The 13,128-nt window shown below is 41.1% G+C and overlaps 1 protein-coding gene across 5 annotated transcripts in view; it reads right to left on the reverse strand.

Moving 5' to 3' along the window:
- The window catches only part of AGAP1 (ArfGAP with GTPase domain, ankyrin repeat and PH domain 1), a 394,362-nt gene that overhangs the window by 132,422 nt on the left and 248,812 nt on the right, over nt 1-13,128 (reverse strand). For all 5 annotated transcript variants that reach the window (XM_075094139.1, XM_075094138.1, XM_075094136.1 and 2 more), the window contains one exon: nt 9,189-9,293. In XM_075094139.1, the coding sequence (XP_074950240.1) occupies nt 9,189-9,293 (105 nt within the window). The remainder of the gene's footprint in view (nt 1-9,188; nt 9,294-13,128) is intronic.

Consider the following 13,128-nt stretch of genomic DNA (forward strand, 5'->3'; position numbering starts at 1 on the left):
GAAAACAACCCCATGAAGAATGAGCTGAACAATTTTACTCAGCCAGGTTTCTGCTGCTCCAAAGCACCTGAGGGGGCAGATTCTGGCAGCCTGCTGCCCAGGCAAGTTTAGTTCTGCTCCGGCAGCAATAGAAGACAGACTTGGACTCTTTCTGATTGAACTGCTTTGGACTGTGCTTCTGCCCTGTGATTGCAGTGAAAAGGCTAATGCTGCAACCTAGTCTTGGCCAAGAAACCTCACCAAGAAGACAGAAGGATCAAGCTGTAGAAGATAACAGTTAGGGTCTCCTGTGGCTGGGTTCAGTTGGGCTGTAGACAAAGCTCCGTTGCACAGAAATCCCCTTCCCTGAAGTTACATTTTCTTACATCACGGCACTCAGTGAATGGGACTCAAAGCTCACATCAAAACCCCTCATCTCAGGATAGCCATGTATCGTAACATTAACATATATTAAAAAAACCCAATAATCTCTCTCCTAGGAAGCCTTACCACGTGTTTCTTCCACCATGTACCTGTCCCACTGCCTCCCTTTTCCGATGTACAACATACCAAACAAGCCAGACTCTCAGAGAACAATGCCTTTCCATATCTTTAATGCTACACAGGTACAAATGTCACACCTTCTCTTATTTTGAGCTATTAAAATCTCTTAGAAGCAGCCTGTTTTTCCAACACTAGGAACTGGCTCAGGACCAGGAACCTTCCCAGATCTGTCCCTGGTTTACACTGAGCTTCCAAAAAAACCATCTTCATTTCATGCTAGTTTTTCCCCACCATTCAATTGCACAAAACACTCCGAAGGCTTAGCTTACTGAGGTTGAGACAGTGTTTCCTGATCTGAGGTGAAATAAAAATTATTATGGAAAAGAAAGTTTATGGTTGCACCTCTGGATGACATTTTAAAGACTGTGGGTGGCATATTCTTTGAAACACAATTCGATTTCATGAGCTGACCTATTGGACCTACAAAACCTATTGTTCGTCCTCAGCAACAACTGCTTCTGAATAACAAAACCCAATCCCCTTCCCCCCAAACCAGACCAAAACCCCCAAACCCCCGGCAGACCAGTAAATGGATGGAGCCTTGACTTTTGTGCCTGTACGTGGCAGTCAGACATTTTTATTGCAAAACGCCGTCTGGAAAAGATGCAAAACAAAATTGCTAAACTGCAAAAAGAAGAAAAGGCGGGGGTGGGGGGGAAGAGAAAAAAACAAAAGGCCCCCTTTCCTTTGCTTATTGAGTTCAAAGGCATAACATGCAGCACCCTGCAGCAAATGGGAAGCTACACTAATTTTAAAGCCATAAAACGCTATAAAGTGCCCTGCGGGGCAGGACTACACTGAAGCTAGTTGCACCTAAATAAGACATGGTTCATTTACTTCGCAGCTTAGCCTAATGTAATCATCAGCGGATTTCTAGCCTAGAGTTGTAACAGGCAAATAGCCGATACTGCGGAGGCGACACTCCCAGCCATTGAGGGGCCTCGGCTAGATTGCTGTTGATTAGAAAATTTTTCAGTTTTGACAAGCACTTAATGAACATAAATCGCTCCTTGATTGGTTTCCATTTGGGGCCACAGGCACACCTAAGAAGAAACAAAAGTCTCCAACTCCTCTTCCCCCCACCTCTTCCCGGGAAGTACCTCAGCAACAAACCTACCATCAGGTTATGAGCCACAGTGGAATATATTCATCAAATGCTCCTGTTAAATTAGCCATCCTCCCCTCTCGCATATAAATACGGGCATAATATCATTCGGCTTCATAATATATAGTTAATCTTAAGAAAAGCAATGAAATGTTATTTTCTGAGGAGAACATAGGAACGAAAATGTGTTCTGGAAAACACTGATCACCCTAAAGTACTCTGCCCTGACAAAAGGAAGGTCATCTCGAATCTATTTTATTCACATTGGGAATCAAGAACATTACATTTCAGTAATAAAAAGCATTGACTATATCTATACTATGGCGTTAATCAGTTTGATCAGTTTGTTGCCGGGGCGGGGGAGGAAGCTAGGGCAACACTTTCAGCACAAAAGCAGTTTCATAAAATATTGGCTTTTTGTAAATGGATCACTCATTTTCATAAAATTTTAAGAAAATTCATCTGTCTGCACTTCACTTCTCATTCAGACTTTGTAACAAGAACTGCTGTAAAAGACAAATCAGAGTTTCACCATCCTGAGTAATTTATGAAGCATTTATATCCACAGCAGTTAGCTCTGCTGGACAGGAATCTCGAATTTTATAAAACCCTGTGATTAATTAATAGCTTGGCTTTTGCCATTTAAATTGCAACTCATTCTGATACCAAAAAGTTTCCCTGTCTTTCTGAAGAGAGAGTAGACACGACACTGAAACATACGTTTGCAGCTCCTTACTACATACTGCAAGTTTGCACAGCTCTGCAACAGCAGTTTTGTGTTTGCTACAATATCCTATACTAACGACATGATACATCTTGTCATGCCCACTGAAATGAATGGACTTGAAACTAAAAATGCTTCACATTTGCCTTGTTTGTGCATTTGGTGACCTGTGAGTATCTGTAACAAGTCATGGAAGTGATTGTAAGAAGTTACAGTGAATAATCAGTCTCTTTCCTTCCCATCGACTGGGATTACATATTTAAGGAGTATTTCACAGGGTGGCTTTGCTGATCATCAGTAACTACAGCCCGATTTTTCACTGAGCAGAGCAGGTGCAATAGCACTTTCAGGAGAGATCATTTCTAGTTTGAAAAGCTACAAAACCAGGGGGGTGGAAAATAATTTGCCTTGACAGCTATCCCAAATGATATGTCTCACTTAAGGAATGCAAACACATTTGAGCTTCTATTTTCCCCAACCATTTTTAAGTTTTTCTCTCAAACTGATCTTCACTCCATTACATCTTTAACATAATAAAGATGTTTTCCAGGAAGCTGTAAAGGAAACGAGTGATCTCTACAGCTATACCACTTTATGAAAGCCTCTTTTGCTTTTAAAATATCGTAGGTTATATGGTTTATGTTTGGTATCTTTATCAAAAAATGTTACAGCACCATGAATCACACTTATTTTTTCCATAAAGGTTGGTTATCCTCTAGCTGTCACTAGAAGCAATGTAAATTCATTGAATTCATTCAGTGAAACGTGCTAGAATTAAGAAAGGAAAGCTCTGGGAAATTTAAGTCAACAACGTTAAAAAGGAGAATGCTGCTTCGAACATTGCTTTGATGCAAAGGCTTCTAGAGAGTGCCAGTTGTGGTGAGTGGAAAAAAATACACCATCAACTCAACTGTAATAAGCAATTACTATACACATATTTTGTAACTGTTCCTGTAATTCATTTTTCCTACCTTAACCAATGTTTTAGGCATATTAATGGATGCAATAACTATAATAAAAACTTACACATGCTTCAGACAGATTTATCTTCATCACCAGTCAAACTATGTTCTCATTTTTGCGTCGTAGGATTTGCTTTGATCACTACTCTTTCAGGAGGTAGACCTACATCTTATGTGAAAAGCTACATATGCATATCCTTTTGTCAGTTCAAATATGTATTTACCAAAGCCTGATTTGATGATTAGTTGTTCATAGGAAAGGCCAGCTAGAAGGGCTTCAATATCCAGCTTTACGTTCCTTTGAAGCAAAAACGGGGGGGATGACACACAGACCAAAAGGACGTACATGATGGTATTTTAGAAATATATAAAGAGCATGAGTATTTCTATTAAAGCAACACAAACAACATACTTCAAATCTATTAAACAGCCTCAGGTAATACAACCCTGAAAGTAAGGCTGAGCCGAAACGATGTCTGTAGGCGGTTATTCATAACCATGAAGGCAAGCGCTGCTCCCATGGCTAAAGCAACACCCCGCTCCACTGCCAGACAACCCTGATGCCAACAGGCCATGCTCAAAGATGCCCCACAGACCTGCTAGCATGGTGTTCTCTTAAAAATAAGGAGAGTCGGAATACTTCATTTGCAAGCACGCTTTCCATTTTCAAATTAGTCAGGAAAAATCAGAAGAACTGATAATGGTCAAAAATTTCAACTGTAGCTCTAAGAAAAATGTTGCATATTATGGGGCCTGAGAAGTGCATGGATCTGCAACACTTCCAGATACCAACATAGAGGACATTTTCAATATTTCTCACCAAGCCTGCTTTTCCTGGAGGAAATGGCCAAGCAAAGAAAACAGAAAACTGAAAGCCCAGTCCCCCACCCCAAGTCTCAAAGAATTTTACAGGCCCGTGAAATGAGCCTGTTTTGCATCATCTTCTGAGAAGATGAGTCTGTATAATATATTGTTGAAGCTCTTGCACAAAGTTTAGCCTAGTGTTGGATACGACTCCTTACCAGGCTGAAGTGTTGCTTTTTTTAAAAAATACGTTCAGTTTATTTGACGGTAGCAACATTGCTAATGCTCCCTTTGAGCCAGCTCCTGTAGGCTGCTCACCCAGTCAACACTATTTTTAAGGAAGACTTTTGAAACTGGCTACTGTCAGATGAACTGAGCAGACCAGGTGAATCCACACACCTCTCAATGAGATAAAGGATAGGCTTCCCCCCCTCAATAAGTACACACCTCAGAGCAGGTTACTGAACTAGGTCAGTGAGGACTGGAGTTACTGCAATAAAGACCTCAGCAAGCAAAAATCAACCTTGCTGTGTAGGTACATGGGATTTACATACCACACGTGTTCTAAGTGGTCTTTTACATGATGGGCATTGCATCTTCCTTCTCTTGTATTTAAGAAGTTGTTCTTCCCCCACAAGGTGTCACAGTGCCGTGCTTTTATTTGAAAGCAAATCTAGAACAGATTAAATATAAAAGGGGGAAAAAACCCCACCCTTCCCCCCCCAAAAAAAAAAAAAGCAGCTGTTTTCAGGGTTTGGTTTTTTTTTTTTCCCTTTCATAAATCAGGGGCAGTGATGACGATGGGGATACAAGAACAGAAAATGGACATCCATAGCTAAAGCTTTGTTATCTACTGACCTGCAGCATGATGACAATGCTCTGGAAGACAGACAGTGGTGAAACATCATCAGCTATTCTTCGGGATAAGGCTTTGATAAAGAAGCAGCATGTAACGCTGCCCAGCAGGTATCCTGGTGAATACATTTCAGGAGCCCTTGCACGTGGCATTCTGCCATTAAAAGCCAAGAGATGCCTAGACAAATTCCCCCAGGTCCCTTTGGGGAAGCTGACACCGAATTTGTCAGCCAGAATTTTAGTCATCCACTCAACGGCTATACTCCAGAAGTGTAAGATGAATAGGTAGCTATGGTGAACTTTGAAGCCTGCAGGTCAAAGTTCTCTCTCATTATCCCCACCACTTTCTATCGGCATAGCTCCTCAGCATCCCAAGGGACGGGAAGGTTTGAGGCTCTTGGAAAAAACCTGACATGACCAAGTCAGAAAACAGTAGGGTGCTTATGTACATATATTTTTCTTTCCCCATTTTTCTCTCCCCCCACTTTCTTGAAAAGGAGGAATACGAATTTAGCTATTGTGTCAAACGTCAACCTGGTGGCATTAGTAGTTACTCATTTAGCTGGCACAATACAGCAGTCATTTCAACATGCTGTCTTGCCAAACAGGCCTGACCATTCCAGGGACACCTCCTCTGTAAGAAAGGTACTAATTTGATTTTTCACTCCCCACCCCAAAACCTTTCATTTTGTAGCCAATCCTTTCAAGGAGGACGACAGTACCGATTTCTGCAATACGGACACATTCTCTACATTAAAAACATTGTCTTCATGCCTGAGCTGCCACTGAACACATCTGACAGAGACAACTGATCCACTTCTGGCTCAATCTCAAGCAATATTTAATACAGTGCTCACTATCAGCCATTAAATATTATAATAGGTTCTTCCAATGCAGGTGTTATGTTCTGACTCATACCACAGTCTGGAAAGATTGAATTATCTTCTAAACTTACTTCTTCTCCCACCACTAGAGGCCAGCCCACCTTTCACTTCACAGAATTAGAACTGCAAAATTTTATATAACCAAAATGACCTGCATACTTGAGATAACCCAAACCTAATAACAGGTCAGATTAGTGCTGAGCTTTTTACGAGTTGAGGAAACTGACTTTAGATGGTTAACATAAGTTCTTTTCTGCAATGCTATTTAATGGGAAGGTTGGCAGGAATGAGGTCCTTATCTTTCAAAATCATGTACTAAATTATCCCAAACAGCAATGCAAGCACAGTATTAAGAATTCATCAGTTTCTTTGGCTTGCTGTGAAAAAAAGCAATGAGCACTTACAGATAAACAAAATCCAGCAAAAACAAACCAGAAACACATTTTCAGAGTCCCGTTTGGGGGAAAACCCATTCACTTGGCAACACCCAAGAGGAAATTCTGACTTTCCTGCCTACAAATTCTATACAAACTGTACTGGGAGTGCAATTGACTTTGAGTATCTGGTCCTGCCTCTCCTTCCCACTGTGATTTGCACAGGGCAGAGGAGATGCTACTCACATACTACTGCCTGATAGACGACAAATGCTCTGCAGGTTTAACAATAGTTAAATGATCATAAATAGTCCATTGATAGTATGGAAACATACTGCAGAAGTAGTGACTCTTTGAAGGCTACAGACAATAGAAATGAGGCATTAAACCAGCATAATTTACAATACAAATCATGTCATAGAAAGATTTTAACATGAATGAGCAGGACCCTAGATACTCCTGGAGAGTAAATTCAGTGAAGGTGTCTCAAGAAGCCCCTGAATGAATATGATATTTTCCCCAGTAGCTTCTTGTCAGCAAGGAGCCGAGCATGGTCCCTCACCACTACCTACCCACATATAGCCAAGGGAAAAGCAGTACGTTACAAACCTTTCTGATCTGCACAAGGAGGTCTGAGCAAATGGAAATACAGAGCTGTGTACCTTTTTCTTGGGGTGGGGGGACACGGTGGGGGATAGAGGGAAACAATTACAGGCTAGTAATTACTTCTTCTTTAAATGGATTCTCTCTAATCTCCAATGGATTTACCTCTAATCTCAAAGTAATTACCTCTAATCTCAACGGATTCTCACTCTGGGGGAGAATAAGCAGCTCCAGGGAAGCCTGCAGAGTAGTAGTACTCTATTGTCTGCAAGAGGCAATGAAAAACTAACATGTGCACAGCAACCGCCCGGAACAATAGAGCACTTCTACAAAGTGAGGAAGGGACTTTGGCGCAGACAATGGCAGCTTGCGTCCTCCCTGCCTGATGACCCAGAGTTGGCCAACACATGCCGGAGCTCCATGGAGGCTGCGTCAAAGGCATGCAGTATCCTGGGTTCACTTCTGTGAGCAATACCAATATTCAACTCAGGTATTTTGGGACTACTTCACAACAGAATTCCACAAATTTAAAGGCACTACGAGTGGCCAAAGAGGACAGACAGACTTGTACAGTTTCACAAAAAACAACAGTGAAAACCTTGCTCCAGAACACAAGGGCTGAGGGACAAGGTTTCTGATGGAAAGCAGCCATACCTTGAAGCTAGCTGTCATATAACTTATTAAATAATTTTTAAGAGAGATGGACGTAACATCAGAAACTACAGCAAAGTGTTATTATGGCAGGATCTGAGACTGAGAGATCTAGTGTCAAGCCTGAGAAAGCACTAATATACAGCAGACAGGAAACACTAAGTTGGTACAAGGCACCAGTGTGGCCATGCTCCTCAGACATCACCCATCTAAAGCAGAAGTTTCCTGCCAGTATCACCTGTAGGTCTATAAGCCCCAGAGCATATCCACAGACATGGATCTGAACGAAAACTTGATTTTCACTCATTAATGAAAAATTAGCTCAAAATGACATCAATGGGTTTAGAAACAACTGGCCCTAAAAATGTTACAACTGGTCACCCTCTGATTTTTGTATGTGGTATGATGATAAAGTATAAGACCAGATATAATTCTAAAGATCTTGGTGAGGGTCACAGAGCAAGCGAAGGAGCTGGAATATCCATAGAAGTTTCAAGATCTGGAGTCTCCACATTGGCTCTGCCTTTTGAACTGCTCTGGCATGAAAAAAACCACACCTTTCCTCCTGCTGGCATGGCCAGGGCAGATGGCGTGGGCTAGTTCTGAGTCAGATCATTGTGCTCCTTCCACCCCCAAAACTATACCTAGGAATTACACTATACACACCGAGAGGGACAGACAGGATCCCTGACCAGAGATGATAGACACCTTAAGATGAAGAAGTTTTATGGCACATATTTTAATAGCTATGCCATTTTCAAAAGGCTGCTCAGAATTACTTTTGAATAGATCATACCCACTGCACACTGACAAGCACCAGAAACTTTTGTCACTCTTTACTACATCTAGGACACTTTTTATTATAAAATGCTTCTGTTTTTTAATCCTGGGATTGACAAGTCCATAAAAGCATCAGCACAAAATAAAAGCTTAAACTGTTTCAGCTGCCGCTTGTCATGCAAGTGAACCCCAATTCCAGGGGATTAAAAGGATCCTGACTGTACCGTTTCTTTCTAGTAGGTGTAGTGCTGTGTTTTGGATTTAGGATGAGAATGATGTTGATCACACTCTGATGTTTTCATTGCTGAGCAGTCAAGGTCTTTTCTGCCCCTCACCCCACCCACCAGTGAGCAGGCTGGGGGTGCACAAGGAGTCAGGAGGCGACACAGCCGGGACAGCTGACCCCAACTGACGCAAGGGATATTCCATACCATATATTATGTCATGCTCAGTATATAAACTAGGGGAAAAGCTGTCCGGGGGTCCTCACTGGGCATCAGTCAGTGGGTGGTGAGCAATTGCATTGTGCATCACTTGTTTTGTATATTCTTTTACCATTAGTATTATTTTCCCTTCCTTTTCTGTCCTATTAAATTGTCTTTATCTTAACCCATAAGTTTTACCTTTGGGTTTTTTTCAATTCTCTCTCCCATGCCACTGCAGGGGAGTGAGCAAATGGCTGTGTGGTGTTTAGCTGCCTGCTGGGTTAAACCACAACACTGCACTCAGACTTGCACCAGGGAATTTTATTTCATAGTATGCCTTTTTGAGAGGGAGGAGAATGAATAGACAGAAGGAAGTTCCTCTGCCAAAGAGGGCTCAACAAAACTACGTCAGGATGAACTCGCTAACACTGTTTTGTCAGGGCCTGACGTTGCTGAACAGAGAGCACAGTGTACTTACGTGTAAACTAGGATGGTAGGTCAGCACGCCATTGTCACACAACGTCACGTATTTCTTCTTCCACTCTTTGTTCAATGACTTGCCACTTCGCTTTAGCAGCATACCCTATTAAGAGGAAAAAAGAACAAAGATTAAACACTCGTTTGCCAACACACAGCTATTTAAGACACAGAAGAGAGAAATATAACTGCCAACATGTTTAGATACACTTTCTCCTGCAAGTTAATAATTTTCCCCTGCTTCTCCCATGATGCATGTTTTCTCCACCAGCAGCTTCGGTGTCTGCAATTTAGGAGGAAAAGTTCTAAGCACAGCTTTCATAAAACAAATCACATAAACAGAATAGACTGTATCAGCACCGACTTGTCCAACAGGTAGAGAAAACCCTTTTGCTCCAAATTCCATGCTCCAAGAAAGCACATTTTAATGTGACACAGAGTAAGGTTACCCATATGCACTCCTATGTGATAAAGACACCATACTCGGTGCACTTCCCAGCCCTCTAAAATAAATTATGAACCCCAGGTTGAGTGGGGATCCTACTGCATGGCTTGTGCTCCCTTCAGCATGTTCCTGGGGATTCCTTGTTGTCCAGGCTCAGCCTCTCCACAAGCAGGGAAGATAACACATTTGTGTTCTCATTCCCTCTGCAGTAAGGTGACACTGCGATGGAAATCCCCCTAGCTATTCATTCCAGCAACAGAAACACCAATTTCAGGCAAGAGCAACAAAATGGAAGCAGGAAAAATACAAAGTTTTTCCAAAAAATTCTGGATAATTGAATGAAAGAGGTGTGATCAGAGAGGAAAGGAGGTGGGCAAAGTGACCCACCTTTCCACAAATCACATACAACCTAAACATCTGTGATGAATGCTAACAGTCAACAGCTGAGATAAAAAGTCACCATTGTGTTCAAATGGCCAAGGACTACTACTGCATATTAACCTGTTCTCAGCTTAAAAATAGAAAGTCACTTAGAAAAGCAAAATATAACATGCTGTAGCACACTAAAGGTGGAAAATTGAGCTACACTTTACAGCGCACTTCTCTAGGAAATTTTAATTTCCAAAACCAAGTCAGAAGGCAGTTCCTAACGAATTCATGCAGTATCTTGGTTACTGAAAGTCCTACTGAAACGATCCAGTGGAGACACTACATACAGTACCTACCACAGGGACTCACTAGTTCCACAGATCAAGTTTTGAAAAAGTGGACACTTATATTAATTTCATTAAATCATAACCAGGAATCTAAACTGGTACAAATTTCAGTTCTCTAATCCCCATAAAAGTGTTTTTCCATTCTCATTTTCCATGGAACTTTAAAAAGTGGGAAAACAGAACATATAAAGATGCACTATCAAGAATGGTGCTTCCAACTCCCATGGAGTTGTTTTTGTTAAAGTGGGTTAAAACCTTGAAAGCAAGTTATGTTATCTGTTTACACATTAAATCTGTAGCTTTATAAAGCAATCTGTCTGCAGACCCAATCTCAAAGCCACAAAGGGACAAGGGAAGTCCTCCAGAGCTAGGCAATCTTTTTTTTTCTCCTCACTCTGTTCCCGATGTTGTAACTTCCAGCTGAAGTCCCTCACCACAATCCATGTGAACTAACCACTCTCCTTTTGCAACCGTAGGGATGATCCCAGCGGAAAAGCCAAGTTCACAATTGCCTGTTCCCGGACACACACTTTGAATAAAACTTCAGGGCACAACCCTTCGTGATTCAAAGCAATCTGTGGATGGGACCGTAAAGAAAAGCTTGTGTTGGATGACTGAATTACACAGCGGTACAAACTCCAAACTTTCTGACCGTCTGGGGGTCAGATGGATGTTTTTTTTTTTTTTTGTGCTGTTCTTTGCTATAACTCAAACTTTCACAAGAGAGAACGGGGTTTCTGAAACACTTTCTTATAAAAGCTTCTGCGAGTGCGACTCACACATCCCAATTACTGTCTTCCAGTGGTTAGACACGTTGTTTCCTTCTATTAAAAAATGAAAGCTTATTTCTGCCTTTGACTTGTATGTTTGTCTATAGTAGGTGATCTGTCGCTTCACCTTTCCAATCTTTCATATCTCACCTGCAGCACGTTCGCTCGCATTTAGGGGGACCCAGTTCTAGTTATCGCTGTGCTGTGGGGATAAAAAATTACCGTTTGCCTGTACTAGTCTGTTCTTCAGACTTCTTAATGGGGAAAAAGCTGTAAGGATCGCAACGGTGATCTCTCCCCTCCCCACCACCTTTTTTTTAAGTTTTGAAGAAAGTAAAATACATATATTTCACACCTTTTTAATTGTCTCTTCACTATACAGAAAACGTGTCATTACTTGCATAATTTTCAATTCATGCATTAATAAACTCAATAAATAGTAAACCCCCACTACTTTCATGACTTTACTACACAGAGGTTTTGCTACTACCTAGGTGTGAATTATGAAATTCTATTTCTGGATCTAAATGAAGAAAATTATCCGAATGGGGTTTTACCTTGCTTTTGAAGTGGAATTCTGTGCTTTCCTGTTAAAAAAATACTCAGCATGATGCACCTATTTGTGCTTAACTAACAAACCAGACTTCCCAATCCATTTTCTTTAGGCACTACCTTGACAAAAAGAATAGATTTTCATATTACGTGAGAATTAAAAATATCTTCTAGTACCTGCAGAGGAAACTGCTCTGAATACAAGGAACTAACCTGAAGTGTTACAAAGCAGAGAAGCCCATATAAACCGCACTTTTTCCCCAAGGCCAGAGACTGCCACTTTGTCTGTGGTAATTATATAGAATGGTCTGGAGAAATGCTCTTGGTATCGGAGTTTAGATCAGTTATAAATGCACTTTAACGTTAACTAAACTTAAAAAAAAATATGGCCCAGATATGACAAGAAATGTTACTTAAAACAAAGAAAAAGCCCTCCACTTGAGTCACATTATGTCTACATTTAAGTCACATCAGATACTCTGCCTCGGAAATGAGATACATGGGTTCCCACTAACCTTTGGTACCTCCGAGGCAATTTAGAGGTAGCTTGGGCACATCTCCAGTCACGGCCAAACAGGCCCCCACGCACACATAGCACATCGGAAAAATCACATTTAGTCTCCAAGCTATGTAGCAAGGGACTAAGTAAATCAACTTCTAATTCAAAATACTGATTTTTTTGTTGTTGTTGTTGAAGTAATCTCTGCCTCAAATTATTATTAATTGGATAACATTATTTCTCCTAATTTGTATGAAATCTTTCATTGTTATTCTTCCATCTGCAAGTTTAGCCCTGCAGTTCAGCACAGCAGATCCAACGCTAAGAATTTAACACCTCCAATTTGCTCACAAACTGAGAATAATTTCACACTTCAAATTAAATTATTTTTTTTCTACCACCTTCCCTCCAAAATTGCAATTCTGTGTCTAATGGAGGAACATTTCTCCTATCAGACTGCGCTAGCTTGTACTTTTAATGAGCCACAGGAAAAAGACTTCAACTGGAGTGCACGAACTTCACTTCTTGGGTTTAGCTCGAGGAACTGCGTCACCGTACAAAGCAAACAGTGAAACCGTCTGTTCGTACTGCGAGCTCTTTATTAGTAATGTGTATGCTACGTCTAGTCCCAGGAGGTCATTGCAAGCCAAAAGCAATGTTAAGTGTACAAGCTTTAAATAACTTACAAAGTTAATGTAATGAATGTAAGCGTTATCTGAAATCCATCACTCAGTGGCTTGCTGTAGCCTCAAGCTGTGATAAAACACCACTCATAAATTTATATTAAAACTCTGTTCAATAGCAATTATTTACCAACAAAGATTTATTGATTGCATTTGCTGTTAGAGACTGGGGCCCTAACTGAGTCAATCAGCCTACGCTGTTGAGCTTCAGGGCACCAGGAGAAGTTACAGGCTGCCACCAGGCTCCGCATCCCGATCATTACTGTGAGAGCAGGA

This window comes from Phalacrocorax aristotelis, chromosome 5, assembly GCF_949628215.1.
Source record: "Phalacrocorax aristotelis chromosome 5, bGulAri2.1, whole genome shotgun sequence".
Classification (NCBI taxonomy): domain Eukaryota; kingdom Metazoa; phylum Chordata; class Aves; order Suliformes; family Phalacrocoracidae; genus Phalacrocorax; species Phalacrocorax aristotelis.